Source organism: Hetaerina americana, unplaced genomic scaffold, assembly GCF_022747635.1.
Source record: "Hetaerina americana unplaced genomic scaffold, ioHetAmer1.1.p SCAF_1, whole genome shotgun sequence".
NCBI classification, from domain to species: Eukaryota; Metazoa; Arthropoda; class Insecta; order Odonata; family Calopterygidae; genus Hetaerina; species Hetaerina americana.
This window is the reverse complement of record NW_027286069.1, coordinates 51622628-51650288: the sequence shown is the minus strand read 5'-3', so window position 1 is coordinate 51650288 and position 27661 is coordinate 51622628. Positions and strand designations below refer to the sequence as shown.

General features: G+C 36.4%; 1 protein-coding gene across 3 annotated transcripts; it reads right to left on the bottom strand.

The window, feature by feature from the left end:
- LOC139691833 (piwi-like protein Siwi) lies at positions 1 to 27661 on the bottom strand. Of its 3 annotated transcripts, none has more exons than XM_071589740.1 (18): positions 27626 to 27661; positions 25928 to 26140; positions 23858 to 23963; positions 21697 to 21807; positions 20854 to 21065; positions 20508 to 20731; positions 20305 to 20431; positions 19802 to 19954; positions 16974 to 17116; positions 16781 to 16889; positions 16507 to 16654; positions 13162 to 13303; positions 12665 to 12819; positions 12008 to 12138; positions 11528 to 11818; positions 9579 to 9724; positions 6644 to 6791; positions 1 to 1069 (listed from the first exon to the last, which is right to left on the bottom strand). In XM_071589740.1, the coding sequence occupies exons 2-18, from the start codon at positions 26126 to 26128 to the stop codon at positions 953 to 955; spliced, it is 2664 nt and encodes an 887-aa protein (XP_071445841.1). In that variant the 5' UTR covers positions 26129 to 26140; positions 27626 to 27661; the 3' UTR covers positions 1 to 952. The 3 variants fall into 3 exon arrangements, with proteins under 3 accessions (XP_071445841.1, XP_071445856.1, XP_071445848.1); XM_071589755.1 differs by lacking the exon at positions 27626 to 27661 and adding an exon at positions 27504 to 27556; XM_071589747.1 differs by lacking the exon at positions 27626 to 27661 and adding an exon at positions 27141 to 27195.

The window sequence follows — 27661 nt, the reverse complement described above, 5'->3', positions numbered from 1 at the left end:
CCTCACATGTATTATAAAATACACTCGGAATATTTACTTTATATCAAAATACAAATTCTGAAAGATATATAATATAACTCCACAAAATGGGTGAAAAATCACACCTGAAAATAACGCTCAATTCGCCATGTCAAAACTTTAAAATTTTCTCACAAAATTAGTAGTAGTAGTTTTTATGGCAGGCGACTGACAGCTACAGTCATTTGCACCATTAGGAATGGATGGGAGAGGAAGAGTGGAGAGAAACCCGGCGTCGGCATTAGCCTACTCTCGCCGAAAGGCGCCAAGGGGTCCACAGTTTATCGTCCCATCTGACGGACATTGTACTCAATCTAAGTGTTCTCCACAAAGCACCTGAAGTAGGGATCAGGATACCGCTCAAATATATTTGCTGTCTCCAGGATATGAACTCTCAAAAACTTGTATGCTATTAAAGTTGCATGGTTTTTTTCACCGAAGCACCATAACCAATTCAATATACCACTCTTTATCAGCCAACACTCCCATAAAGGATGACAAATATATCATCCATTGTAATGAAAAACTCCTCTATGACCACTTAAATTGAGATTCTTAAGTATCACACGCTGGAATAGCATGACAGTATTACAATGATAACATTCAACACATATACTGACATCCCAATCATTCTCTAATGATTGTATCAAATATTTAACACTTATCCGACTTTGGAATGAACAAAAGATGAAATAAATGCAACTTGCGAACACAATGGCTATCTCAAATGACTTTCTCTGAATGAAAATTAATAACTCATTAGCCATAAATATATAGGGACAAAACATATAACATAATGTAAACTAATAGTCTGAACAGACTTGCAGATATGACTCTGTGACTTCAAGGAAGTCTTCATCCGCAAGTGCCACATTCAGTGGATATTTGATGGCAACAACAGTATGAACATAACAGTGCCATTTCAAAAACACACTTAGAGGAAATAGAGGCGGTCAGCCAACTCAGTCTTGGGGGAGCGGTGGAGGGATTGTCCTACAAGGAACGCCAATTTGTGAGCATATTGGCATGGAGCTGGAACACGTACTGTGCCCTGTAAATAAAATAAATCATCAGTAACACTAATATCCAATGCAAAAAGAAAGCATATATTGATAAGCAGCCAAAAAAAATATTTCTGAGGAAAATAAAATGTTTTCTTGTGAGAATTTTCCATGTATTATTTTCCAACTCATCAATTAGAAAATTTGGCATGGCATACGAATATAATGATTTGGACCAACAAGAAGTGGTAGTAGTAGTAGTAGATTTAGGGGAAGCGACTGACAGCTGAGATTATTTGCACCATTAGAGGTGGATTGGAAAGGAGGAAGGGTTGACAAAAACCCGGCATAGGCATTAACCTCCTTTTAATCAAAGACACCAAGGGATCCACAGCTTCACATCCCATCCAACAGCTGGCATACTAACTTAACCATCCAGTCCATAACCAAACTTTCATAATACATTCTAGAACTGGGTACCCACCTACTAATGTCAGGAATGATAGCAGAAGACGGTACTCAGTGGGCTGAGGCAGCAACAAGAGAACATCAAGTTGCAAGGCATAATGTTTTGAGACAGAGATATGGACCTAATAGGAACAACAAATGCTGTCATTTCGCGATGCAATCAAATTATTTTTTACTCCGGAAATGGCCAATATCATTGTGTGTCATATGAATAAAAAACCAAGCTTAACATATGCAGCATATAATGAAAAATATCCAGGGAAAAAACCACATGTGTTTTGAGCTTTAGGAACTTTATGCATTCCTGGGTATTCTGATAAACTCTGGCGCCAATAACTTAAATTGCTACTATGAAAGGGAAATGTGGAAGTTGTACTCATATCCATTGTATCAGGCAGCAATGGGTATCAGTCGCTCCTGGAAAATCGTTTGTTTTATTCAATCTTATGATGCCAATACTCGTGCTCAGTGCATAAAGAGTGATAAGGCTGCTCGAATACGAGACCTTTGGACAATGCTCAATAGTAATTTGGCAAAACATTATAAGGCAACAGAGCACCTAACAATCGACCAGCAACTTTTTGCATATTGGGGTCAAACTACATTCATTCAATATATTCCATTAAAGCCACTCAAGTATGGAATCAAAGTATGGTGGATATGTGATGCTGAAAATTCTTTACACTGGAAAATCAAGTGCCGGGCGCGAGAAAAACATTGGTGAGAGAGTTGTCAAAGACATGGTAGCACCATAAAAAAGGATCTGGTAGAAATATTACTCTGCCATTGGCAAAATGCTTACTATCCTGGGTTTTAACAAGTGTTGGCACTTTAAAGAAAATTAAGCCATACATTCCACCAGCATGGTTGCATCAAAAACACCAGAAGAATTATCCACTGTGTTTGGCTTTCATGAAAAAGTAAACATGTGCAGTTATGTGCCAAAAAATCAAGACAGTAATTCTACTATCATCAATAGATCAGGACACAAAGATTTGGAGATGGTACAAATAAAAAACCCAAAATTATTCAATTTTTCAATTGGTCAAAAGCTGGAGTGGACAATTGATAAAATGCTTGGTAGATATACCTCAAAAAGATATACTCGCAGGTGGCTTCTAGCATTTTTCTACAATATTCTCTACATCGCCTGCCTTGCAGCATATATTCTTTATTTGGAGAATAATAAATTGCTCGTGAAAAAAACTTATGAACAACGATTATTTTATTGCAACTGGGAAGAGAGCTGTGTACTCCCTTCATCAAAAATCGTTCAAATAATGCACAAATCATTAGGCATTTCGTAACCTGAGGGGAGATTGAAAGTTTTTTGGGTCAACCATTAATCCACATGCTCAGCCAACAGCCAGGAAACCTCAGGCACAGTTCGATTCAACCAGAAGGAAAAAAATTACAGGTGCATGCCATATTTGTCTCCAGAGCAAATTAAAAAAAAGTGGCAAAACTCAACTGTTATGTTCAGTAATACAATCACAACATATGGGGAGCATTTGAAATAATTAAATGTTTGTTATTTATAATAATTAAATGCTAGTTTTTTGTATGGAACTGTGGTATTATAAATAAAAGAAAAAATAATTAAAATAAAAAAGGAATGTTTTTTACCTACTATCTAATCTATTGTTTATAAAAATTGTTTGAATGAAGGAAATAACAAACAATTTTTTGATTATTTATTTGAAAGTCAAGTTACATAAACACTTTTATAAACCGTCTCTTTAGTGTGAATAATGCGGCTTTCATACACAAAATCCTTATTGGGTACCCAGGTACCCAGTCATGACGGAGGGGGTATTAAGTTTGATAGTTAATTACTGCTATTGAATCATTGATTGCAAAAAATTTTTATGAAAAATTGGTGTTAAACTACTTCAATTTTGGTGACCCAGGCAGTCATACAATTTTTTTTAAGGGAAAGTCAATTCTATCTGCGAATATGAAATGGATACCCCAGTACCCGGTTACGGACCGGACCGTTAAAGTGCTCTCCAGAAAGCCTCTCTAATAGGAATCCGGATACACCTAAAAAATATCTGCCTTCTCCAGGATTTGGACCAAAGACCTCTGGGGTGGGAAGCAAGTATGTTAGTCACCCTGCCATCCTGATCCCCAGTAAGTGTTAACCAAGAATTCAATAACTCCTCTGGCAATCTCTACCACTTGGTCATATAAATAAGGCCAATGCTTTTGTTAACATGAGAATAGAAGGTGTCCCCTTTGCTTTGTCATCAATTTCACAGCTTTTGGCAAGACTCAAAACCTTGGTTTTAGAAGAATTCTGCAAATATCTTCAAATGTGACCATACGTTCACCAAGAGTGAGATTTAATTCCATTATGACAGCTTGAAACATCAGTATACAAGACCCAACAATGTGTGGGCTAGAAAATCTTAACCCTCGAAGACAAAGGCTTTCATCAGGAGATTACCTTCCCTTAAAATTGCTGAGGGTTGAAAGATACCCAAGAAACATTACCTCTGAACAATTGTAGTGTGGGTTTCTCCAAAACCCCCACTATTGGTTAACTCTCCCAAGCATACCAGACAATGTATGGTGATGTAGCGCGGGTTTCTCGGAAACCAAGGCAAGACAATGTCCGCTACCCAATTCCCTTGTTGCTACAATGTAGCTACTTTGAAGTCCCTCCCCCCGAAGGCACGATGCTATATAAAGAGATGCTCCTGTATCAGGAACCCATTCCCTTCCCCATTCCTGAACCCATTCCTCATCGGACACCCTGCCTCTGAGTCCGTAGGCTCCTACGACCACACCAGAGATGCCCAGCCTTGACCCGCTCGCTCGTCCCTACTCCCCAGTGCCTGAGCCCCATTGCTTGTTAAGGGCTAAATAAAAGATGCATAAACCGAATACGACTCTCTCATTCTGTGCTACACTCCCACCAATGATGTCGCGGCCGCCAACCACGCGACACAATGTCTCAGAAATGGCCTTATACTACAATTTCAGATCAAGGTAAAAGTTATTACCCTTTCATTCTGAGGAAACATTTATCCCAGGAAAGAAATGACCAATACAGATACTAATAAACAGTGGATGCCAGATAACAAGTACTTCATATAATTAGAACTGATACAAGTAATGCCCAAGACAACATTTACCACCCAATGATTCACACATTAAATTAATTGACAAAAGCATGACCTACAAATGTAAAAAAAAAGTGGTAATTCAATATTAAGTCATCTACTAGCAATTAACAGCTGGGTAAACATGCAAATCATAAAATTGCTTTTTTATTTCGTGGCAAAGTGAATTTTTTGATCACTTTTTCAGCCAGCCATTGGTAATTTACAGACGAATGAATTCATTTGGTGGCTTGCTTGTTTTCGGCAGGGAAGCATTTCAGTCCACCAGCACAGTCATCACTCAATTTGATTTCAAGTAAAATACTGGACATCAAATAATCTGCCTCTTTCAACTGATTTAGTCAGTAGGGATAACTTATTGAATGCCAGGAATATCAACAGAGTTAATGTACTTTTTGACAGGCAAATTGTTCCAACTGCCCTAACTTACACCAGAAAAAAAGTATGGTTTTTCTGTCTAAATCTGACCGCGATCCGAAGAAGATATTTAAATAAATAACAATATTGCTCGTATTAAGGAGGTGAAATTGAAGTGTGCTATAACTTCCTTTCCCATGAAACATTGTTTGGATTAAGTGTCACAGGAGGGTGGCGGATATAGAGGATTTATGAGACTTTCCAACTAAAAAATTGTCAACCACTGTTCCATCAAACACTTCCTCTTAAAAGAAATTGTCTGAAAGACAGACAAGATTTATTTCATTTATTGTGCCAGTATTCTTTGTTCAATGGTCAGCAGGCGACATTCAATAAGCACTTAGATTTTATACCGCATGGCTGTTATGATGAAAATTGCCCACCCCGGTGGCGGCGGGATAACGTCCTCGTCTGCCATTCCAAGGGTCGCGGGTTCAATTCCTGCCTGGGTGAGTTTCGCTCCATCTAGGGCTTGGGTGTTTGTAAATGTGACCATTGTTATCGTTGTTAATAGTTCGATGTAAAGGCCAAAATGTGCTGTTTTCAGACTTATACTGAATAAATAAATAAATAAAAATATGAAACGATGCCCAGGATTGGAGATTTTGAAACATGGGCTTTTTAATTTGGTTATAAGAGCAAATTAGTACTGCAGTTTATTTTAATATTAATGAAGTTTTCCATGCTTGATCTTATTGATGCCACATTAACAAATGCAGATGGTAGATCATTTTACACTAGAAATTAAACTACATATATGACACAACAACATATATCATCCTGCAAGAAATCTTCAATAGAGCTTATATCTTGGGCAAAGACCCACTAGAAATAACCTGATTCACTATTTTCACACTAAAATGAAAATAAATTTCAACATTCAGCTTGGGTATTTCTGATGCACCAACAAGGTGAGGTGACACATTGATATCTTGAACACGCAAGAGTTTTCTCATTCCCCCTCCTTTACTTTAAAGAAAACATGATGGAAAATAATGCAATTGTCACTATCAGAGTTAGCTGGTCGTCCTCGCATACCAAAGTGTCGGTTGTGTTGCTATTCATCCTTTCCAAAAACTCACGCTAGACCTGAAGCAAATTAACTTACAGTGAATGTGAGCCCAAATCACTCTGCCATGTGCAATCTGCAGGAAAGTGACAACCCTCACCCCCTCTCTGACTACAGTAGCCGTGTCTTCCTCCATATGCTAGGCATTCTCACCTCCAGTCACCTGAATTCCAGCTATTACAAGCCACTCTACACACACCCACACAGACACTCAAGGCATAAGCCCTTCTCTTTTACCTAAAATCATCTTCTGTGTTTTTACTTATTCTGACATGAACCCATGCTTGCAATGGTGTTCATACCCCGCACAGGTGCCAATTTGATTATAACACCATTTTCCAAAGAGTGGGAACAAGCCTTTGCAAGGCATTTTATCTGCCCAGCTACAATTTTTGGGATTTCCCTCCAATCATTCACTCTATTAGATCAAACATATATGCAAACAAGCCACACCCCAAGTCCATCCAAAATAATGAATTGAATATATCAAACAATGATATATGGTATATTAGAAAAGTTAAGTAAATATAAGCGTTACTTACACTCCAGTTATAGTATAAATGAGTCAGTTTGTACGTTAATCTCTGCATTTTATCAGGAGCAAGTTCGACGTTGTCACTGACAACATTGTATGATGTAGGAGAGACTGTTCCTTGTCGAACTGACTGAGATACAAGGAAGAAGTCATACCTGAAAAATAACAATTAGCATTAAAAGTATATTAAAAACATGGAAATACAGTACAACCACAGTGAGCCACATCACATCAAATTAACTACTATAAAAAATCAAGTTAATGGATGGTAGCAGAGATGCAAATTTCTATCACTACTTTGATATGAGGAATTGGTATTTACATCTCAATTCACAAGGAATTTTTTGTCCCACGGACATTTGCAGCTGTCATAGGTGAGATTTTTTACTAAAATTAATTTTTCTAGCCATACATTTTAGGAACACCATTTGCCACACAGTCATAATTCTATCTATTATTAATATCCCTCTTTCACATGTATTATTTTAAATAATGAATCCATAAATAATCCTATAAAGTCAACAGAAGGTGCTTTGATATCTGTAAAATATAATCAGGGAAAAAAGTATGCAGATTAAACTATAAATAAATTTTCAGTGAAAATTCACACTGTCGTGGCCTGTTGAGTGAATTGCCATGGCATCACATGAAGTGGCAACATTGTTAATATACTTTTAAAAATCAGTCTTCAAAGTTTACAAAATACAACAAGGAGATTCTCATGTCTTCCCCCATAGGATCCCACATCGCAGAAGTACAGTAGTGTGCAGTGCCAGCATGCATAAAAAATCCTAACCTTAAAGAAAAAATCCTATGAAAAAAAATACTTTTTGTGGCTCATTTCTGTCTGCTTGACTTCATCTCAGAAAGTCATTTAAGCACCACTATTACTTGTAAACTTATATGGAGTAAAATTCTGAATTTGGCAGAATCTGCCTTTTCAATGTCCTCATAAGAGATAATTGACTGGAAAAAGCTTAGGGTCAGTAGCATTAGCTTTGTAAACTCTGAATTAGACTAAAGCCAAATATCTAAGCCAAATAACCCCTTATTTCCAACTCTTGTAACTCGCTATTCTTATATCCCTGTTCGGAACATGAATTAACTAAGGCAATGTCCAAAATTAGTAATAAATACTCTGCAGGTCTTGATGGAATACCAGCCACTATTTTTAAGAAATCTTACGAGGCAATTAAGCATCCATTATTATTTTTAATTAACAAATCTCTAAAGGTAGGGAAATTCCCTGCCACCTTGAAAGTAGCGAAAGTCTTGCCCCTCTACAAGGGCAAAGGACCTAAAGACGATATGAATTCTTATCGGCCCATTTCATTGCTCAACCAATTCGGTAAAATATTTGAATTAATTTTTTACAATCGCTTAATATTATTTCTGGAATCCCATAACTTACTTTCTCCCAACCAACATGGTTTCAGGAAACTCAGGTCTACATCCACAGCTATATATCAAGCAGTTAACAAAATAACTTCTGATCTTGACAATAGATCTGAATCTCTTGCCTTATTTTTCGATTTTTCAAAGGCGTTTGATGCTGTCAATCACAACCTCTTACTTCGAAAAATTGAATGCCTGGGAATAAGAGGGACTTCCCTAGACTGGGTTAGATCCTATCTCCTGGACAGAAAACAATGTGTAGCCTTAAGTAAACAAGGAAGAGAGTTCCTTTCTCCAGTAAAAAGTGTTCTATGTGGTGTACCCCAGGGATCTGTCCTGGGCCCAATCTTGTTCCTTATGTACGTAAATGATCTACCAACATTACTGAACTCTGTACCAGGCGTGCTGCCTGTCGTCTATGCTGATGACACAAATGTCCTCGTGTCTGCCTCCTCTGTAGACACACTAATATTAACCTCTGTTTCCGTTACCAAGCTGTTACATGAGTGGTGTCTCCTCAATTCCCTCCTCCTCAATGTTAGTAAATCTTCTTTAATTTACTTTGCTAATAAGAATAAATCAGCTGCTTGCATAACTGTAAATATTGATAACGAACTTATTGTACAAAAAAGTAAATCATGTTTTCTAGGCATCTCTATTGACAGTCGTCTGTCTTGGGATGACCATATTCTCAAACTTCGTAATAAGTTGAGTTCACTCTGTCATCTTATCAGATTCATTAGGCATACCGTCAATACTGAGGTCTTATTGTCTCTTTATTATAGTGAATTTTACTCTCATGTTGTTTATAGTATTCTTTTATGGGGCCCTACACCTAATGCAAATATTATATTTAAAATTCAAAAACGGATCATCCGACTTATTTGCTTTGCTACTCATGCAGCATCCTGTCGTCCCCTCTTTAAAAAATTGAAAATTTTACCCATTCCCTGCGTGTATATGTATTGCGCATCTTTGTATGTCAAAAGCAACTTCTCTAGTTATCTTTCCAATGCCAACGTTCACAATTATAACACAAGGCATTCTGCTGACCTCCACCAAAACTTTGTCAGAACCTGTACCACCGCCCATGGACCTAAACATATGGGCCTCAGGATTTTTAATAAACTTCCTAAAGAACTGAAAGCACAACATAAGCTGCCTATATTTAAGCTCAACCTTCAGAAATATTTACTCTGTAAAATGTTTTATTCTATTAATGAACTTCTTGTCCCATGAGTTTCTTTGTATTTAAACATGTACTTAGTATTTATCATTTCTTTATATAACATTGACGTGTCCTATATCTGTGCTTGTTTTTTACAATTGTACAAATCTGCTGGGCAAATAAAATTACTTACTTACTTACTTACTAAGTGAAGGATAAAATGTTCTGAAGGCAGACAAATTTGGATAAAAAAGCATGCAAGAATTGGCTGCCACCAACTTAAGAAAATGTAATAACAACAATAAAAATAGAAAACAATTTTCTTCAAATGAATGGAAGACAAAAATAGCAATCTCAACCACTTCTGAAAATAGCTTACCTCTCTGGGAGGGTCACCACGTCATCCACAACAGTTCCTGGGCCTGGATTTCTATTCCCGTCAAAAAATCTTGTGTTAATACGTTTAGTCACAATCACTACAGCCATACGGTAGTTGTCTCCTCCATATGCTTTTCTAAGCTGATCCTGAAACACGCCAGTTAAAAATTAACACGAGAACTGTCCTTCTGCTCCAATTTCAGTGATTTCATCACCTTTTTAAAGAGATATTAATCAATATTAAAACTATTGAGAATACATACTCATGGTCAGTTTCAACTGGGGTGTTATTTTAAGTGAATGAAAAAGCATTTCAGGAGAGCAAGCTAATGGATAAAGTTACCACAGTTGAAGTTTACCTTTGCCAGCAGGTAACTAGTTCATCAAATTTTTTTTTAATTAATTAACATTCCTCTTAATGTGACGGTACTCAAACATGGTTTCTGGGCATTGTTACCTATGCAGGGTTTTCCTGGCACTAAAATGCTAATTTTTGAAAATTTAAATGCATTTGAGTATGTAAAAAACCATAAACACAGAAATTAATTGGGATATTTTTATGCATTATCATACTTGTTTTCTATAAATGTAATTGGCACAAAAATATCACAAATAACAGGGCTGAACACAGGTTTGGAAAACATCACTATGGACACCAAGATGCTAGCAGAACAAGTGCTAAACACATGCTTAAGTAGCAGGCATGCCATTAATCTGGAATCCAATCCACTCATTGTCAATCATTATGTGAAACGTCACTCATTAAGTGAGCCATTTAAAAAAATATTATTGTCATTATGCGAAGTACTCGCTGTGTGAGTTGTGCATTAAAGGAGGTTCCACTGTGCGTAGCACCCCACTTTTTCCATTCCATTTTTGTAACACCATTTTACTGCCAGAAGAACTCAAAATATTTAAGAAAGTGGTCTGGAAGTCAAAAAAGCACATGGAAAGAACTAGCAATGTATCTGTCTGAACTAGCAAAGATCTATTTTCAATCAACATGTCACAACTATGCAATGCGCGGCATTTTGATGAAAACATGAATTACTCTCTTTCATTGGAAAGATGATGAATTATTAAAACATATTTTTCACTTATGCCCATATTTTTAGAGAAGTATTTCAGTCCAGCCATCATGTCACCCCAAAGGAAATCACCTGCACTATAAATTCAGACACCATCCAGATTAAGCAGATCTGGATAAGCAAGGGTTTATTTACTGGATGCACTGTAATGTGTAACTGAATAGGATGCACCACTGAATTATCCATACATATACTATATGTCAATAGAATTAGAAAAATACAATATGCTCATGGATGTGGGTGACATTTTAATTCAATGAAATTACCGTTTTGAGCTTCAATTCAAATCATTCAACTAATTCACAAATCAAAACAAACTTTGCAGGTCTTTGGTTAGATATTTTCTTAACGTATTTATTAAATCCTCAGGGCTAAAAGTGGTTACTTCTATGATGTAGCATAAAGACATTGAATAATTAATTCAACAGATGAATTCACTTTTCATTTCAATTGAGAGACAAAACAGTGTTATGACTTTTTACTGTTTAAATAATTAACTTAAGAATTGTTTTAAAACTTAATTCAATCACCAATATTCTTACTCACTTTTTTTAGTTCTTTACACTTAAAATAATGAGGGTTTACTAGTCAAGTTAAAATATGTTGCTGCTCAGAGAAAAGTTATAATGATAATTCAAGCGATGGTTGGATAATGTGATATTCATTCATTAAATTTTAGCATCAACTAATTGAATGAAGAGGATGCTCAGCAAGAGAAAAGGATCACCTAATACTAACTTTGCTTCAGCCCAAGAACTAAGTACTACAACATTTGAACAAAATCTTCAGCCACAAGTTTCAACCTTCGCTGGCAAGCCGCAAGGGCCCAAATTCAAAATAATCAATAGCCATGGCCACTAACCTTTATCATGTCAACTTCATGCTCGACCACATAGTTCACCTGCCCCTCCCCCACACCATCACGATAAATCACAATTTTTGATGGAAGTGCCCCATTGTATTCTTGGTACTTCCTTAGGGCCTTAACTAAATTAGCACTGATGTCATTACTCAGCTCTTCTCCAGTTGTATGTTCAGATACAGCAGAAAAATAACGTGTCAGACCATCATCTAATGATGCCACCAAGGCTCCATAAGACTTTGCTCTATTTGCTGTGTCATGGCAGACATCAAACCCAACTACCATCAGTCCCTGGTGAAAAAATTTTAAAAACAAATGTTAATGGAAGATACCTTGGCAATGCAAGAATACATAAACCCCTAAATAAATACAGAGCCCAAGTAATATGCACTGCACAAAATAGATAAAACACAGATGTTTAACAAAATGAAAAAATACAAGTTGTTGCATACAATACTTGAATGCAACAACCACCCTTACCCCTAATGGTATATCCACGCGCCAGGGTGCCCCTCCAGTTTTGCAATTGATTTGAATTGCAACCTTTGTAGCTATGGACATGAGACCCTTAGGATTGCCAATGGAACGGCCGGTGACAACTTGTGTTGGTACTGTTTTAAAGAGAAATTCAATACATTTTATCAACTTGCAAATATAAATTGAAAGGCAAAACATTTACACAAAAATTATGTCAGAAGAAATAAGTCACATGAGAATAGTAAAAGAAAAATTACCGAATAGTAGAGATTTGACAATTTTAAATTTTAAAAACAAGCAACCAAGAGTAAATAATATTACCACCTTTGTTCTAACAGCAAAAAATGGAAACAGTATTTAGTGATGCTAAAATGGCTACTCACTTGAATGTCAAATTTCACCAACAAGTAATCCCATCATTTCAACACAAAATATTAAGAATACCAGTAAAATCACAAAAACTGACAATACTCAATCTAATTTTGTTTGCACATCCCTGGGCTGTAGCCATGGACTTATTGAAAGTACACTTGAAATGATAACATGAGATATCATAGACAACTTAAGAACAAATATATCATACTATATATACACACTTGGTAGCAATTATTGAAAATGCAGGATTTTAAATGCTATAAGAAACCTAAAAATGATACTTGCCTGCCCTGTCAATGCAACACTTCTTCTTGATGGCATTGTACCTGTCCGCCCTATTATTGCTCACAAGACACATTATTAAATCAGGAACTGAGCTTGAGAGTATTTGATCCAGCTTATTCACATATGTACCAACACGATCATCATTAATATCCACACTGCAAGCAGATAAAACCAAAATATGTATACACGATTGTACTTAAGAAAGAAAACAAACAAAATTAATTGCTGTCACATTACACAGGCTTAAAAAAGATTAGCAGCATTACAATGCCTGCTATGAAAATCAAACAGTCATTATAATCTAACGATAAATCATTTCAAGAGTTTCCCCATTGATATCCTTACACCAATCACATAAAATACCAACAAAAATACCATTATGGATATCGAAGAAATATCAAATTATTATTAAATCACCATTGGCAATAACATTGCTTTATACAGCAATTCTTAATTTGATTGAGAGTTCCCATCACACGATTGTGAAATTTACTTACATTTGTGGGCTGGGGATATCAAAGCTCATTCCCCTGGCTGCACGCTGCACAGAGTCAAGCCATTTGCCTGAATCTCTTTTTAAAGGTCCCGGGACAATAAGGACCCAATAATTTAATTTGCCACAGGAGACCATTTCACAGGCTAAAAAGGCAACAATTTAAAATTAAAAGCACATAATTTCACTACCTTTGAAATTATTCGTATGATGATGAATGAAAAATATTTTGCATTATGCACCACGTTTGAAGTTAATGAGTTTCAGATTTCATCGACCAATAACAATGAAATCACTATACACGTTATGTATCAAGCCAGAAGGAGAATATGTAGAAAAATACGAAAAAATCTACACAAATAAATTTGTTTTTCTATTTTTTCTATGGATTTATTGGACAAACCTCTTAAATGTAGTTTTGAAAAAATAATATAAAATAATAGCTCAATATAAAACTTTTTTTACACTAATTTGAATGCTAACCAATTAACTTTCATTTATTTTTGGCAATATTATACATAAGTTGCAAGTTAATATTGGGACAAACTTCCTTTAACTATGTCAAACTCACAATACAATTCACCAAAGCCATAATGAACAGAAATCACAGATGGAAAAACATGCAACATATCACCAGTGAAAGAAATTAATTAATTGGAGAACACTAAATGAAAACACTAACCCAACTGAGAAGGCTGACTCAATGGAGGGTTCTCTTCTGTTGGTGATAATGAATTATAAGCTAACCATACATAGAGAGTAAAATAATCATCAAATAAAGGAATTCATTTCCTAAAATTTCTCCCAAACAAGGCAACATCATTACATAACGAACTTTCCAATTGAATTAGCTAACATTTAAAGCATAAACAAAACAACAACTTAATAGACTCTACAAGAAGTTTTTTTGTTGATGCCACTGATTTTGAACTCGATAATATCAACAGCAAACTTTTTTAGTGGCTTGAAATTTGAAGTAACAAGAATTTACTGCATTAATGCAGACTTCAGCACCTCAGTATTATAATGACATTACAGAAAAATTGCCAGAAATTAGCATCCCAGACTAACTCCACAGGATAAAGGAATCAGAACTATATAAGTCCACTTCAATTCCATAAGAACTCCAACTCATTCCACATTATAAAAAACATAATTAATTTCAATGGCAATGGTTTTATAATGAGAAAGTACTAGCCATGACGGGGATTGTAGGAAGAAATCAAAAAGAGACAGGAAAGATGGATGCAAAGCATACTGTGGGAAAAGTGGGAACAAGGTGTGAGCATGGCAGATCTAGCATGCACAAACCATCAGTCGACAACAACAATTAACATTTTCTTCAAGATTAAGGACAATACTAAGGATGACACTTCAAAGAGAGACAAAAATATCCACACAACAGTTACATATTCTCAACAATGCTGAAAGATTTATTCTCATATGTATTAACGTAAAGCAATTGCAATGGGGACACCACCAGAAACGAGAATATCATTTGTGAGAAGGAGAAAGTGATCTCTGCCTAACTCATTAGGAATATGCTAAATACAACTTAAAATAATATAATAAAATAAAATACAGCTAAAGAAGTATTTATGGGGAGCTGTGGGTGCTTTGAGAAGTTTTAGAGAAGAACCAGCATCCTCGACATTATGAGGCATGGTGAAGCAGCAAGCTCTGAGTCTTAGGCAGCAGAGAACTTCATTGGTGACTTCAAGAAGCTTGCAGATTCTGAGGCTTAACTACCGCAGCAGGTATTTTATTGTGATGAAACAGGTCTTTTCTTCAGGAAACGGGTCAAACTCTTCAGGGAAACTATGCTGAAGCATGTTTATACTTGAACACTACAAGCCAATGAAAAGCAATCTCACACTGCTATTTGTGCGAATGTAAGCAGCAATTTGAAAATTGAACCCCTACTTGTTTACCATTCAGGAACTCCATGATCTTTCAAGAAGTGTCTCACACAACAGGCTAACTGTGATGTGGAGTGGCACATAACCACTGCCTTATTAGGGTGATGTATACAAAGCATCAACCTAATAAGGCAGTGGCAATATGCTCCAATACTTTAATTAATGATAACACTGAGTCACATTTTCACAAATCTTTGAAGCATTGGCAAAAACTCATGTCTCTAGACAGTTTCCTGGGAAAGAGGAATTAGGAATATATCATAAATAATAAACTATTTATTTCAATTCTCTTACGTTTTTGCAAATAGAGTTTTCATTCCCAGTTACTTCATTCCCCAATACAATAAAGGATCCTAAACAACGTATACTCAATTGTCTTTCAATAAGCTTTGTGTATACTTTATTTATTATTGACGTGGATTGCATTATTGCAATTTTCCTATTCCAGAAGTGTTATGGATCAAAATGGTCAAAGCAGAAGGGACACAAAATGAAGGTTTGCATTATGCTAAGAAGTTCTCACAAGGAGGGAATTGATGGCAAGGACACTAAGTAATTAGGTTAAGAAACAGCTGCACAAAACTTAAATATGCCGAGGGATTTTCTTCACAGTGGAAACAGGTTCAAATGAGCAATGCAACAATTTCAGAGTGTAAAAATCATTCACCTTGCACATTAGCGGATGACTCCATTAAAAGTTACTGTTGCGGCATCTCCCGCAGTTTCTTTGGAATTTGTCAAATGAGCAAAATGATGGGTGTAGTCAAGACACTTTTGAAATAAGAGTATAAAGAAGGATGGAAAAGGAAGTGGACAGAAAGGAAAATGAGGAAGAGTCAGGCTTGGTTGTTGGGAAAATACAAAGGAGGCAGGAAAGATGGATTCAGAGCATTTTGATTGGGAATGGAATGCTGAAGACTGATAGAGAGGAGAACGTTAGACCAATAACGAAGAGGTAAGAATAGGATAGGCATGGTTGGAATGAAGGGAGGATAGATTATTCAGAAATGAAGAGGGGCTCATTGTAGTCTTGGATATTAGGTTGTGATTTGTTGGGATAGGCAAGGAAATTACGGTTGAACCGTTGGGTTTCTTGTGTTCATCCAAAACCTAACTTACTGGTAGATTACCAATAATAATAATTTCATCACCCTAGTCACCTCTGTGAAGCAGTGGTATTATATATAAACAGTGGGTTTAGAGATCATAACTTTAGGTTTATGATGCAATAAAGTTCATTCAATAAAATGTTAGAGTAACTACTCAAGTGAACGAAAAGTGAAGAGTCAGGCGTGATATTGTGGAATCGAGACATAATGAAAACTTCGTTGCAATTTTCCACAGTTAAAACTTTATTGCCGACCATGGTTTTCGTTGGAAAATTGCAACTAAGTTTTCATTATACTCAAGTGAAGTATCGTCAAACTTACATCTCATTCCTGATGTCCAGTCAGCAAATTTATTTTCAAGCGGCTGGGGATTTCGGCCATATACTTTTTCCAAAAGCAACTGCCTGGCAGGGAATGTCACCAATCTGTCGCTCAATTTTAGATTCCAATCATTCAAGTCTTTAACAATCTGTTGAAATAAAGGGAAATATCAATAAAAACACAACATTCTGTAAAAATGCAATTAAAAATAATAACCTGTTTGACAATAAAAGACTCCATATTATAATCAAGCACATCTATCGAAATAACTCACATTCTCTGTTGCATGCATTCTGTCCTTAAAGGCCAAAAGCTTGTTAATTCTGCCACTTGGGTCAACCCTGGTATAGGCACTCAATCCCCTCATGAGCTGATTGTTGTTCCTAAGAAAATATTTCAGAGACAATAATATTAATAACAAATTAATGGTTGAAAAATATACAAAGGGATGCTTTTTGTTTACTCACCGCATTTCATCTGTCAGGCCGGTAAGGCGACAGAATTCAGGTACAAGAAACAGTATCTCTGGTAGACCAGCACGTCTTTCACGGGGTTTGGTTCGTGAGACAAGTAAAGGTTGACGTTCATCCTTAATGCGCATGTCATACCTCTGGAAATATAAATGTTTGGTTGGAAAAAATATCTAAAAGAATAGAAATCATCAACAATCACATGCTTCTGCTATACAGAACACCAGGTTTCATCCAATGTAAATTCAAATTATGATTGTTCAGGAGAAAAATATTAAGAACGTATCACACCTGAAAGTTTTGCATAAGTTAATAACAAAAGTCATTACATAAAACCAATAATGAACTCAGAACATGAGACTAAGTTATAATGAAAGATTTTCTCCATAGAGCACTTAACTCCAAGAAATTAAATAGCCAAATACACAATGGCCTCGAATGTACCAATACTTCCGGAGACATTGAAGGGAGAGAGATTGAAAATGGTGAGTGATGTGAGACAGTAAAAAACAAATGATTTGGAAAAGCAGAACAAAGTATTCAAAGAATACGAACAAGAGATTATCCACTGGGATAATGTGAGAGGCTAGGAACTGCAATCACATTCAGAACTTCTAGCACACTTCCTCATTAATAATATCACACATGGAAAAATACACAACTAATTGATTCAAATTTAACTGATAGCCCTTTTGATGGATCCTAGACAAACTCAGTATTTAACACAATGAGCAATTATTATGGAAATAAATTTACCAATGCTTTATAATGAATGACCAGACCACGCTAATAAAAGAAAAACAGCTGCTTAATCATGGTACCAGACAGTCATTCCTCAGGGCATTGAGTGACAGTTACCTTCTCAACCCTCCTCCTGGAGGAAGATGGAAGTCTTTCTTAATGGAAGACTCACATCTTTCTCAGGCACTGTTTAATACTACGAGCAATGCCCGGCTTCACCAGACCAGCTTATCTATATACTGAAAACTGGATATAATTTTTATTATAGGCCTTTTTATATAATTAAGTAAGGTAGTAGAGCTTCATGTGCATTAAAATATAAATAATTAAGATTGAAATAATTGATTTCATTAATATACAGCGTATTCTGACAATTTGCTACAGTAACAAATGTTAATTCATCTAATTTGATCATTATTGCCATACATGTAATTTGATTTTATATTAGGCATATGAACAATGAATCCAAAAAAATTAACTGATGCACTTTGAAAGATAACTTTTAAAGAAATAATTCGAGACTCAATTTTGCAAAAGCTATTTTCAATGTACTAAGTACCTGTAGAAGTACAAAGTAGTGTCTGTACATATCATAATTTAAGTTTGCAAAATATATTATGGCTATATAAAGAATGTGAGTTTAATTGTCGCTCCTAACCTAAGTGAAAGGATTCAAACCTTAAACCTGCCATTTGTGGGCGGACAAACTTTACTAAAATAAATGATATTTTTTCTATCCCAAATATTTTCCAGAAAAGTATATCCTTTGGGATATACTTTTCTGGAAATTGGGACCCCTTGGCACCTTTCGCAAAGAGTAGGCTAATGCCTACGCCGGGTTTCTCTCCACCCTTCATCCTATCCTGCCCATCCCTAATGGCGCAAATTACCTCAGCTGTCGGTCGTCTCCCCTAAAAACTACTGCTAATACTGCAATAAATGCACGAACTGGAGCAATCTGGTGGCCATGACACTGACTATAGCCCCGCCCACTAGCGGCGCTAGTTGCCCGAGACCCAATGAGCTGTCTGTTCCTGGGGGACTGCTGAACTGTGTGTATGGTTCCAGTTACGTTATTTTCTGTTGGCCTTGTTTTTAACGTTTGTTGAAAATAGAAATGAATGAAATCATGGAGCAAAGAAACAACATCAAGTTTTTGGTGAAGTGCAGTAAAAGTTATCGATAAATTACTGAAATGTTGACAGCTGTTTACGGTGATAATGCTCTGAAGAAAACATCCGTTTTCAAGTGGATTAAGCATTTTAAAGATGCCCAACATAACGCCATAGATGATTCAAGGTCGGGGCAACTTTCAACCACCTGTGTCGATGACAACATTGATCGTGTGCGGTCCCTTGTCCTTATCGATTGTGGAAAAACTGTCTGAATGATAGCTAATGAACTGAATCTAGAATAATCAACAGTGCACACCATTTTAACCAAACATGATGGATGGATCCTTCACCATGACACTGCACATTCAGCATTGATTGTTCACTAGGTCCTAGCAAAAAATTCGATCACCATCCTTGAACATCCTCCTTAATCGCCAGATCTCGCCCCCTGCAACTTTTTCCTATTCCCAAAATGCACAAATGTGATGAGGGGACATCACTGGGAAGATGTGGACACAATAAAGCATGAAACAATGCAGTAACTAAAAAGCCTGACTGCCAAGGACTTCCAAGGGTGCTTTAAACAGTAGAAAAGAAATGGAATAAGTGCATAGCAACGAATGGAGAGTACTTTGTAGAGGACAAAATCGATTAAGACTAAATTTAGCAAAATAAAGTTTTTATGGCCTCTGTACTGGTATTTATTGGACAGAGTAGTACAGATTAACATAATAGCAACATATAGAGCATGACATCATAACTCAGCACTTAAGAGATCTCATTTATTGAACTGAACTCACCTGGAATCAGGTTTTTTCAGCAGACAACAATTTGAGCCTAGAATAAGGTTAAAACATATTCACTCTTCAAAGAACCAATTTAAGAGTGAAGACAAGGGAAAAACACAAAATGGTTAGCAGAACAGGCACTTTACATACCTATTTTAAAATGAATAAGCTACTATCTTACCTCCTTGTAGTACTGCACGTACGTAATATCAGTGCCACCTTTAGAAAATGTTGAGAGTGGTGTTTGGGTAAAATCCACATCATCTACCCTGTAGGTTTTATTGTTATAATCAGTCATTACAATACACCCAAGAATCTTTTGCTTGAAGGCTGCCTGAAAAAGTAAAGAAATTGAACTTTAAAAGTCTCCACCAGCAACATGTCTCAGAGGCATAAAAAACTGAAGAGAAATATCACCTGAAAATTTAAGCTAATGAAAAGTTACATAATTAGCAACACATCACATATGTATCCAAAAAAATATCCCCCACGTTTTTTCTCATCAAGTGTTTTTCTTGGACAAAACTATAGGCATTTGATACAGTTAAGGTACAAATAAATTATACTCACAAAACCACTGGGCAAAAGGTGAATATAACAAAATCAAATCCTAATACTATTTTTATTTTATCTATAAAAAACTATGCTAATACTTGGTAATAAAACTAAGAGCCAAAAACACACCTGAAAATCCCTGGCACCCAAAAACTCGGTCATCATTTGAAGAACATTGTCTTGGCGCATTACTTTGTGAGAGATCTCGGCACACATTAGGAGTTCATTCTCATGCTGTCTAATTGATGTCACATAACTGGAAAAAAATTTAATCCAAGAATAAATCAGATAACTCATATACAACACCACTAAACCATCACATTTTTACATACCCAGGCCATAATTCTAAACCATATTCATCAATCATAATTCTGGCAGAGGCATCAAAGAAATTCCTCCCCACAAGTTGGAGTTTCATGTGACCAAAACACTTGCGAACCAGGATATTGAAGAATTGGATGTAGTGGTAATCACCAACTGCGAGATCACCAACAAGTTTAATGGTGATGCGAATCTGAGCCTCATCAGAATTCCTAGTAGAATAAACTTCCATTGGCTGAAAAATATTTTTTTAAATCATGAGATCAGAGAAAAAGTTTGCATGTTATCTGTCCATACTGCATAAAAGTTCAATAGTAACAGACAATGATCAAATGTGATAATTATTACACAACTAACATTTTCCTCAAGTTTATGACTGGTAAACATCATTGTTCCATCAAAAATGTACCCCCCAAATTTATCCTTGTGGATACGGAGAAGACTTTTACGTATGCCAGTGCGGTCTTCCTCTGGTGAAAAATCTACTCTATACTGGTACAAGCACCAATCAGTATGGGATAGAATCCTGAAGTAATTGGCAGTCAGATTGACAGTCCGCCCAGAACTTCCTGAAAATGAGATTAAACAAACACAATTTATGATCCAAAACTACCCAAAAACATTTTCAAACATGGCTAAAAATGTCCATGATAACAAAATACACGGGAACACTTTTTTTCAAGCTCCCAACTTCAGAATGAGCTAGTGCAGAAATGAGGGTTACTGTTCTGCTTTCTTCAAGTCAGCAAAGCAGAATTAAGTTCATCAGAAACAATAGTTCTTTGCTTTTGATAAGGCCTGCATGTGCAGCAGCTTAGGGTAAAAACAAATTGATTTCACAAATGAAGTGATGTGTTAATAAATACATATTTTAAATGTAAACCATCAAGAAATAAACTGTACCTTATATATTACCCCCTACATTGAAATCTTTTTACATGATAAACTAGCAACAATCCACTGCATTCACCCTTCACCCTGGGTAAGCTTCTCAGATCAAAATGATGTTAGTATCCAAAATTTTACTTACTGCTATAGGCATTATTATTCCTGATTAACTCATTGTTTCCATTCAATTCTAAACCTGACTAAGTATATTCTAAATGTATATTTAGCAGAGAACCACCAAAGTGTACTATCCTAAATTTCATATTTATCATATTTTACATTCATCTTTACAGGATTTCTCTGGCTGCTTACCTTTCTTGCTTCCCTCTTTGTCTTTGGGCCTTGTTCTTAAGACAGTTTGGGGCAGGGGCCTTCCTCCCCGCATGCTACCTCTACCACTAGTAGGTACATCACCTCCAGCGCCTGAAGAATAACAAGCACTTAATGAAATTAAAAATATTCCTCATGCATAGTATGATTCACAATGACGTCTATAATATAATTATTCTCATTTTCCCTTTCACAAGTGCAGACCTTTTGAGAGTAAAATTCTAAAAACCAATAAGGACAGACAACACTTGTTAAATTTGTCTTGATATTTACACTGAAATAGACTGAAAAACAATTATGTACATAACTTTGTAGTGGTTACTCTTACATCAATGATTTGAACTGTGCCATTCTTGCCACAAATGTTACCCAAAAAGATTATATTGCCAGCCAGTAGAGAGACTTAGGAGGGAGACGAGAGAATCTCTCATCATAGATACAGAATCCCTAATTTTGATCATTGGTCATAATTATCAAGAGCAATATAAAAATAAATAATAAGTTTCACTTTGTCAGTGCCTGTTGCAAAATTAATGACCCAACTTTTCTTTCAATAATCAACTAATTTGATTCTATGCAGTGGAACCTCATAATACAAGCATAATCAGTTCAGTGATCTTTCTTATACAGCCAAACACTCATTTAAACAAATTTTGCAAATAAATTAATGCAAAATACAATAATGTGTTCCATACCAGAAAAAATAAATGATGTAAAAGGTTTACAGTAGTAGTTTCAGGGGAGTTGACCAACAGCTAGGGTCATTTGCCATCCATTAGGGATGGACAGGAAAGGATGAAGGGTGGAAAGAAACCCGGCGTCGGCATTAGCCTACTCTTAACGAAAGGCACCAAGGGGTCCGCAGCTTAATGTCCTATCTGACGGACAGCATACTGACTCAAAGTGCCTTCCAAAAAGTACCTCAAGTAGGATCGAGAAACCACTGAAAAATATTTAACGCAGCAGGGATTCGAACCCATGCCCTCTGGGTGGGAAGCCAGTACTACTGCACCATCTCCATCCCCATATAAGGTTTATTCAAAGAAAATAATGCATCAATTGTTTAGGACTGTGGATAATGTCCCACCTTTTCTTCTACCTCAGACACTGAAGCAACAGGTAATGGGAACTTGAATTGTAAAAGCAGAAAAGAGTTAATTACTTATGATACATACATGATTCCTTTTTCCTAGAAAGCTGTCTGGAGAAATCTGTTTTAGCCAACACTTCAAAATTTGGTAGAAATGCAACTCGGGATGATTGTTAAAGAAATTAATGGTGTGCATCGCCAACTATCTTATTAGGGCAATGCATTGCACGCATGGTATCATGCAAAAGTTTCCCATGACCGCCACAACTCATTCAGTCAGCTGTTTTGGACTTGACACTCCTTAAAAGGTTGTGGAGTTCCTGAATGGCAAAGGAAAACTGCCAAAATTTGTAAAATAATTTGTTGCCTAGCAATTTTCAATAATCTTTGGTTATACTCCACAATTGTGCTCAGCATTGCGACCATTTTGAGGTCATTACTGTTCAGTACATACATCCAGTGTCAGTCGCAGTGGTCCAGGGGTACTGATCGGAGCACTCAGGTTCAATTCCCGGGCAAGCCTCTCTGGGCACCTGCAGCTCCAACCAAGCTTCATGATTTTTCGGGTACAAAGTCTTCCTCGGAAACCATATCCGGCCCAGGAAAAGGAGCTGGCCCCCCCCTACCCTGATGTGTGAATTTCGCATGCCGTACATGGCTTAGTACTGGCTAAATTCTACCATCATCTACCAAACCAATCTTCAGGTTGATCACTGTGTTTATGGTTACACATAAAGTTTATTTAGGCACCAATGGCCACCTATACATGTGGTATTTGACTACAAGAATTTCAAATTGAATTTTTTCCGGCCACACCCACTGCACCCTGCATAAGATCTAATTTCCCAACACCTAACACCACAATGTGATAACTATAACAGCAAGCCCATTTAGGGGTTTTACCAGCAATTTTGTACTGTGAGGATGGAATAAATGAATACAAAGCAGGAAAAGGAAGCTTTCAAATTTGCATCACATGGGCCCCTCTCTTTCAAAGAAAACTTTTGAAAACATACACACAGAAATTATTAATGGCATTTGGCACAATCATACCTATGCTCATGGCTTTCATCTTAGCCGCAGCATCTGCCACTCCAGGATCACCTCTTGCTCCAAGTCCACGCTGAGTAGCACGTCCTCCTGACATTTCAGCTGGGGCCTGTATTTTGAAGGCATAACATAATGGATTAATAAGATCCAGGGCAAAGAACAATTACGTCAGTCCATTTTAACATTGTACATCACCATCTCCACCTCTATTCTCTCAATACTTTAATTTGTAAAACGAAAACCGCCCAGGAAAATATCTTATTGAGGAAAAGGGAGCTTTAGGAATATGTAGAATCATATATATGACACAAATCAAATACAGGGCACATAGAAGTGCTATTAATATTCTTCAAGGGTTTTCGGACACAGCAAACAACATATTCTATTGTTTCAGGCTTCACTTCGTGGAAGTATTTAATATCCATACTAAAAGGAAAGACTTGTACTTTTCCACAGATTTTATTATATGAATTATATCTATTCGACTACGAATGCTGGTTAAAGAAGGTAAAATCTACTGTAGAGTTAGATGTCAGACTATGTTTTGCAGGGAGATGAAAAGAAATGAATTGCTATATCCGTGTATAGCTTGTGTTCATCCAACATTTACACTTAATATTGGAGTACTAATAATAATAATTACTGCATGCACCCCAACCCTTCAGAGAGGAAAATATTTTTTTACACTGTACAATTAGCGTTTAATTGTCAAGACATCACATGTCAAACTTCACAGAGTGTTTAGTGTGGAAAAGAAACTCTGGACAAATACAGAGTCAAACAGTGACGACTATAAGGGAATGAACCATGGAATACTACATATCAAGATGAGATTATGCAAGGCAGGCAATGAAAGTCGCCAGAATAAGGAGCCATGAAGGAAGATGAGATAAAACATTCCCCAGATTTATGACCCAATCATCAAACTGGGGAATGAATTATACATGATTGTGTTTAAGTAGACAGTTCTACACATTTAAACTGGATTATGCACGCACTATGCCAACTAAGCATTTTTCTCAACTTTTGAACGAATTAACTAACCAAAAGTCTTCCCAGTTGCCATTAACACCATTGCCATGATAATCAAGAGGACTTTGTTGATAACCAGAGGGTTAAATGAAGCTAAATTAGTGTTTCCTATTAAAGTTAACATTGATAATGAAGAACAAGCTTTTACACCTTTACAAAGGCATGCAGATGCAACCACATTTTTTTCATAACAATCCTAAATAAATATTTGTGACACCCAATAATCAAAATAAATCAAGTTAATTTCTTCATGTGCAGCTGTTTAGGCCTGCCATCAAAAATTAAGTACTTATACCCCTAATAGCATTCAAATACCTGATCATTTAAACAAAAAAGTGGCAAGAGTGAGTATGTAAACAAATACGCTAAAATGTATCCAAATTTCTTAATTTCCGATTTAGTTCACACATAGTAGGTGAAGGACTCCGCTGAATGTTCTCAAATCATGAGTTGAGAAACACTCATTTTAATTAGGCATAAATGCATGGATGGTAATACAATACTGGAAGATTGCTAATAGCAACATCAATAAGATTGCCTTGGTGAAACATTGGTGCCAGGAGCATCCCAGAGGCAAAACAGCCAAAAATTCAGCAATAAGATATATCATGCCACTAGTTCACAAGCTGTGGCTGGTTAACTTTAGTGTTCTAGAAAATATGCTATTAGTATGAGATGCCTAAACATACCAGTTTTAAAAATATGCTATTCTTTAAAGAACAGCAAAATACTTCTGAATCAAGAAAGCATGGCCATTTTACTATGAAAAGCAAAAATTATCCCCCCTTTTTTTAAATATTTTAATACCAGGCTAAATACCTTCTAAGTAAATTGACAAGTGTAAATTTAAAGTGCTTAGAACACAAACTTTAGCCCCCAAAAAATATTTTGGTTTTCAGTTTTATTAATGAAGGACAATATCAAGAGAAGTGGAAATTCTTAAGCTCCGAAACTGCAAATACAGGCTAAAGTAAATATAATTATTTATAAATGGTATGAAAGAATATTTAATTCTTCAAATTTAAGACACACATAGCATACCGTATGCATTGGTCGAGGGGGTGCTTGAACTTGCGGAGGTCTTGGGGCCCATGCTCCACTCGGTTGAGGCGGAGGCATAGATTGTGGCCCCAGCCGTGGTCCTGATTGCCTTGGCTGCTGGAAACTGCCCTGCAACCTTTGAGCTTCAATAGATCTACCTCTGCTACGTCCTCTACTACGACCTCTTGCCTGGTCTGCCATGCTTCAACAATCCTAGAAGAATGATTGAATTAATTATTATAAGATAACATGAAATGAAGCAAGGCCTCACAAGTCACCTCTTTCCTCACTCAGTCTTTTAAATCTACGGTTACACCATTCTTGAGGCCAAAATATTCTTCCTGAGAAATTTAGGCATTTAAAACTACAAAAATCATTCTTTCCCCGAACAATCAGAAATCAAAATAGTAAAAAACCGAAGTCACTTTAGAAATATTAAAATCATTTAAAAGTCACAATAGAATTAAGCATTGCAAAGATATTAGGTACATTTGTAGGGGCATGAGTATGCTAGCAGGTAATTTGAGTGCTGGCATGTGTGCGGGGTGCAAGTGTTTTCTTATAAATGTATACCATGCTTGGTTCGTGGATAGTATAAATTTGTGGCTTTTGCAAGCGGTTTTTTCTTTCTTAATTAGGGGTGGTGTCCTAACATCCCTTGCCACAGGCCCTTGCGAGGTATTAAGTAGATGAGTTGGAATTCACGAATGGGCCAAGAGGGCATTTGGCGGGGGGTGTTGCATCACCAGGCATTCATACTTAAAATATGGATTCACACAATTACATGAATATACATTCGCTAATATGAACGAACACACGTACATATACTAGCAATTAAAATCGAGACGATAATCAACTAGTCATGATCCTGTTGCCAATACCCTATGCAAGTGCAAGCCCAATACTCGCAAGTACGAGAACAATTCATACATTGGGAGAAACCGTTGGCATATGGCACGATTACCTCACAAGTTAAATTTATGGCTTCTTGATACCCATTTGGTGCGTATATCGGAACCTTTTATTAAAATTTAATGAGCATTGTTGACAACAGTTAACCAAACATTACATCGTTAACTACTGCTAAATGGACCAAAAATATTAAAACTGTGCATCGTATCGAAACTTATCGTAAATTGCAACCCACCACAATTCCCAGTACAATTTCATAACCTACATCTAGGATCCCATATATTCAAATTGATGAACATACCAAAACAAGAGTGGGTTCTACTTTCCACAATATTGTCACACAACATTACGCTAACAACGATCGTCACAGACCGTCTATGTTTATAGCTATCTTCAACTAAACATAAACTATAATTGTAAGAATGTTTCAAAACCTATTTAACAACACGACTCATACTAAACCACGTGGCCGTTTGCCTTTTTTATACTATTTCAGTACGCTGTAGGCCTCGTTAATTAAGCAATAAGGAAATTCTCGTTTCCTGTCGTATCAGAGACTTCCTTCATTTAATGACAGGCAATGCTTCGTTTACAGCACCACTTCCTGTACGGGCTGACAACAAGAGGGCAAGAAGTCTCAAGGACCAGAAGAAAAAGAACTCACCGCATCAGAGACCAAAAAAACGGTATTTCAAGCAACTTATAGAAATAACACAAGCCTTAAACATTACATTACACCTGCCACCTCTACCTAACAAATCATGAACTCAACCGTAAAACTCACACCTTCAATAGCTTCCCAAGATACGTCCTCCCTCTCCG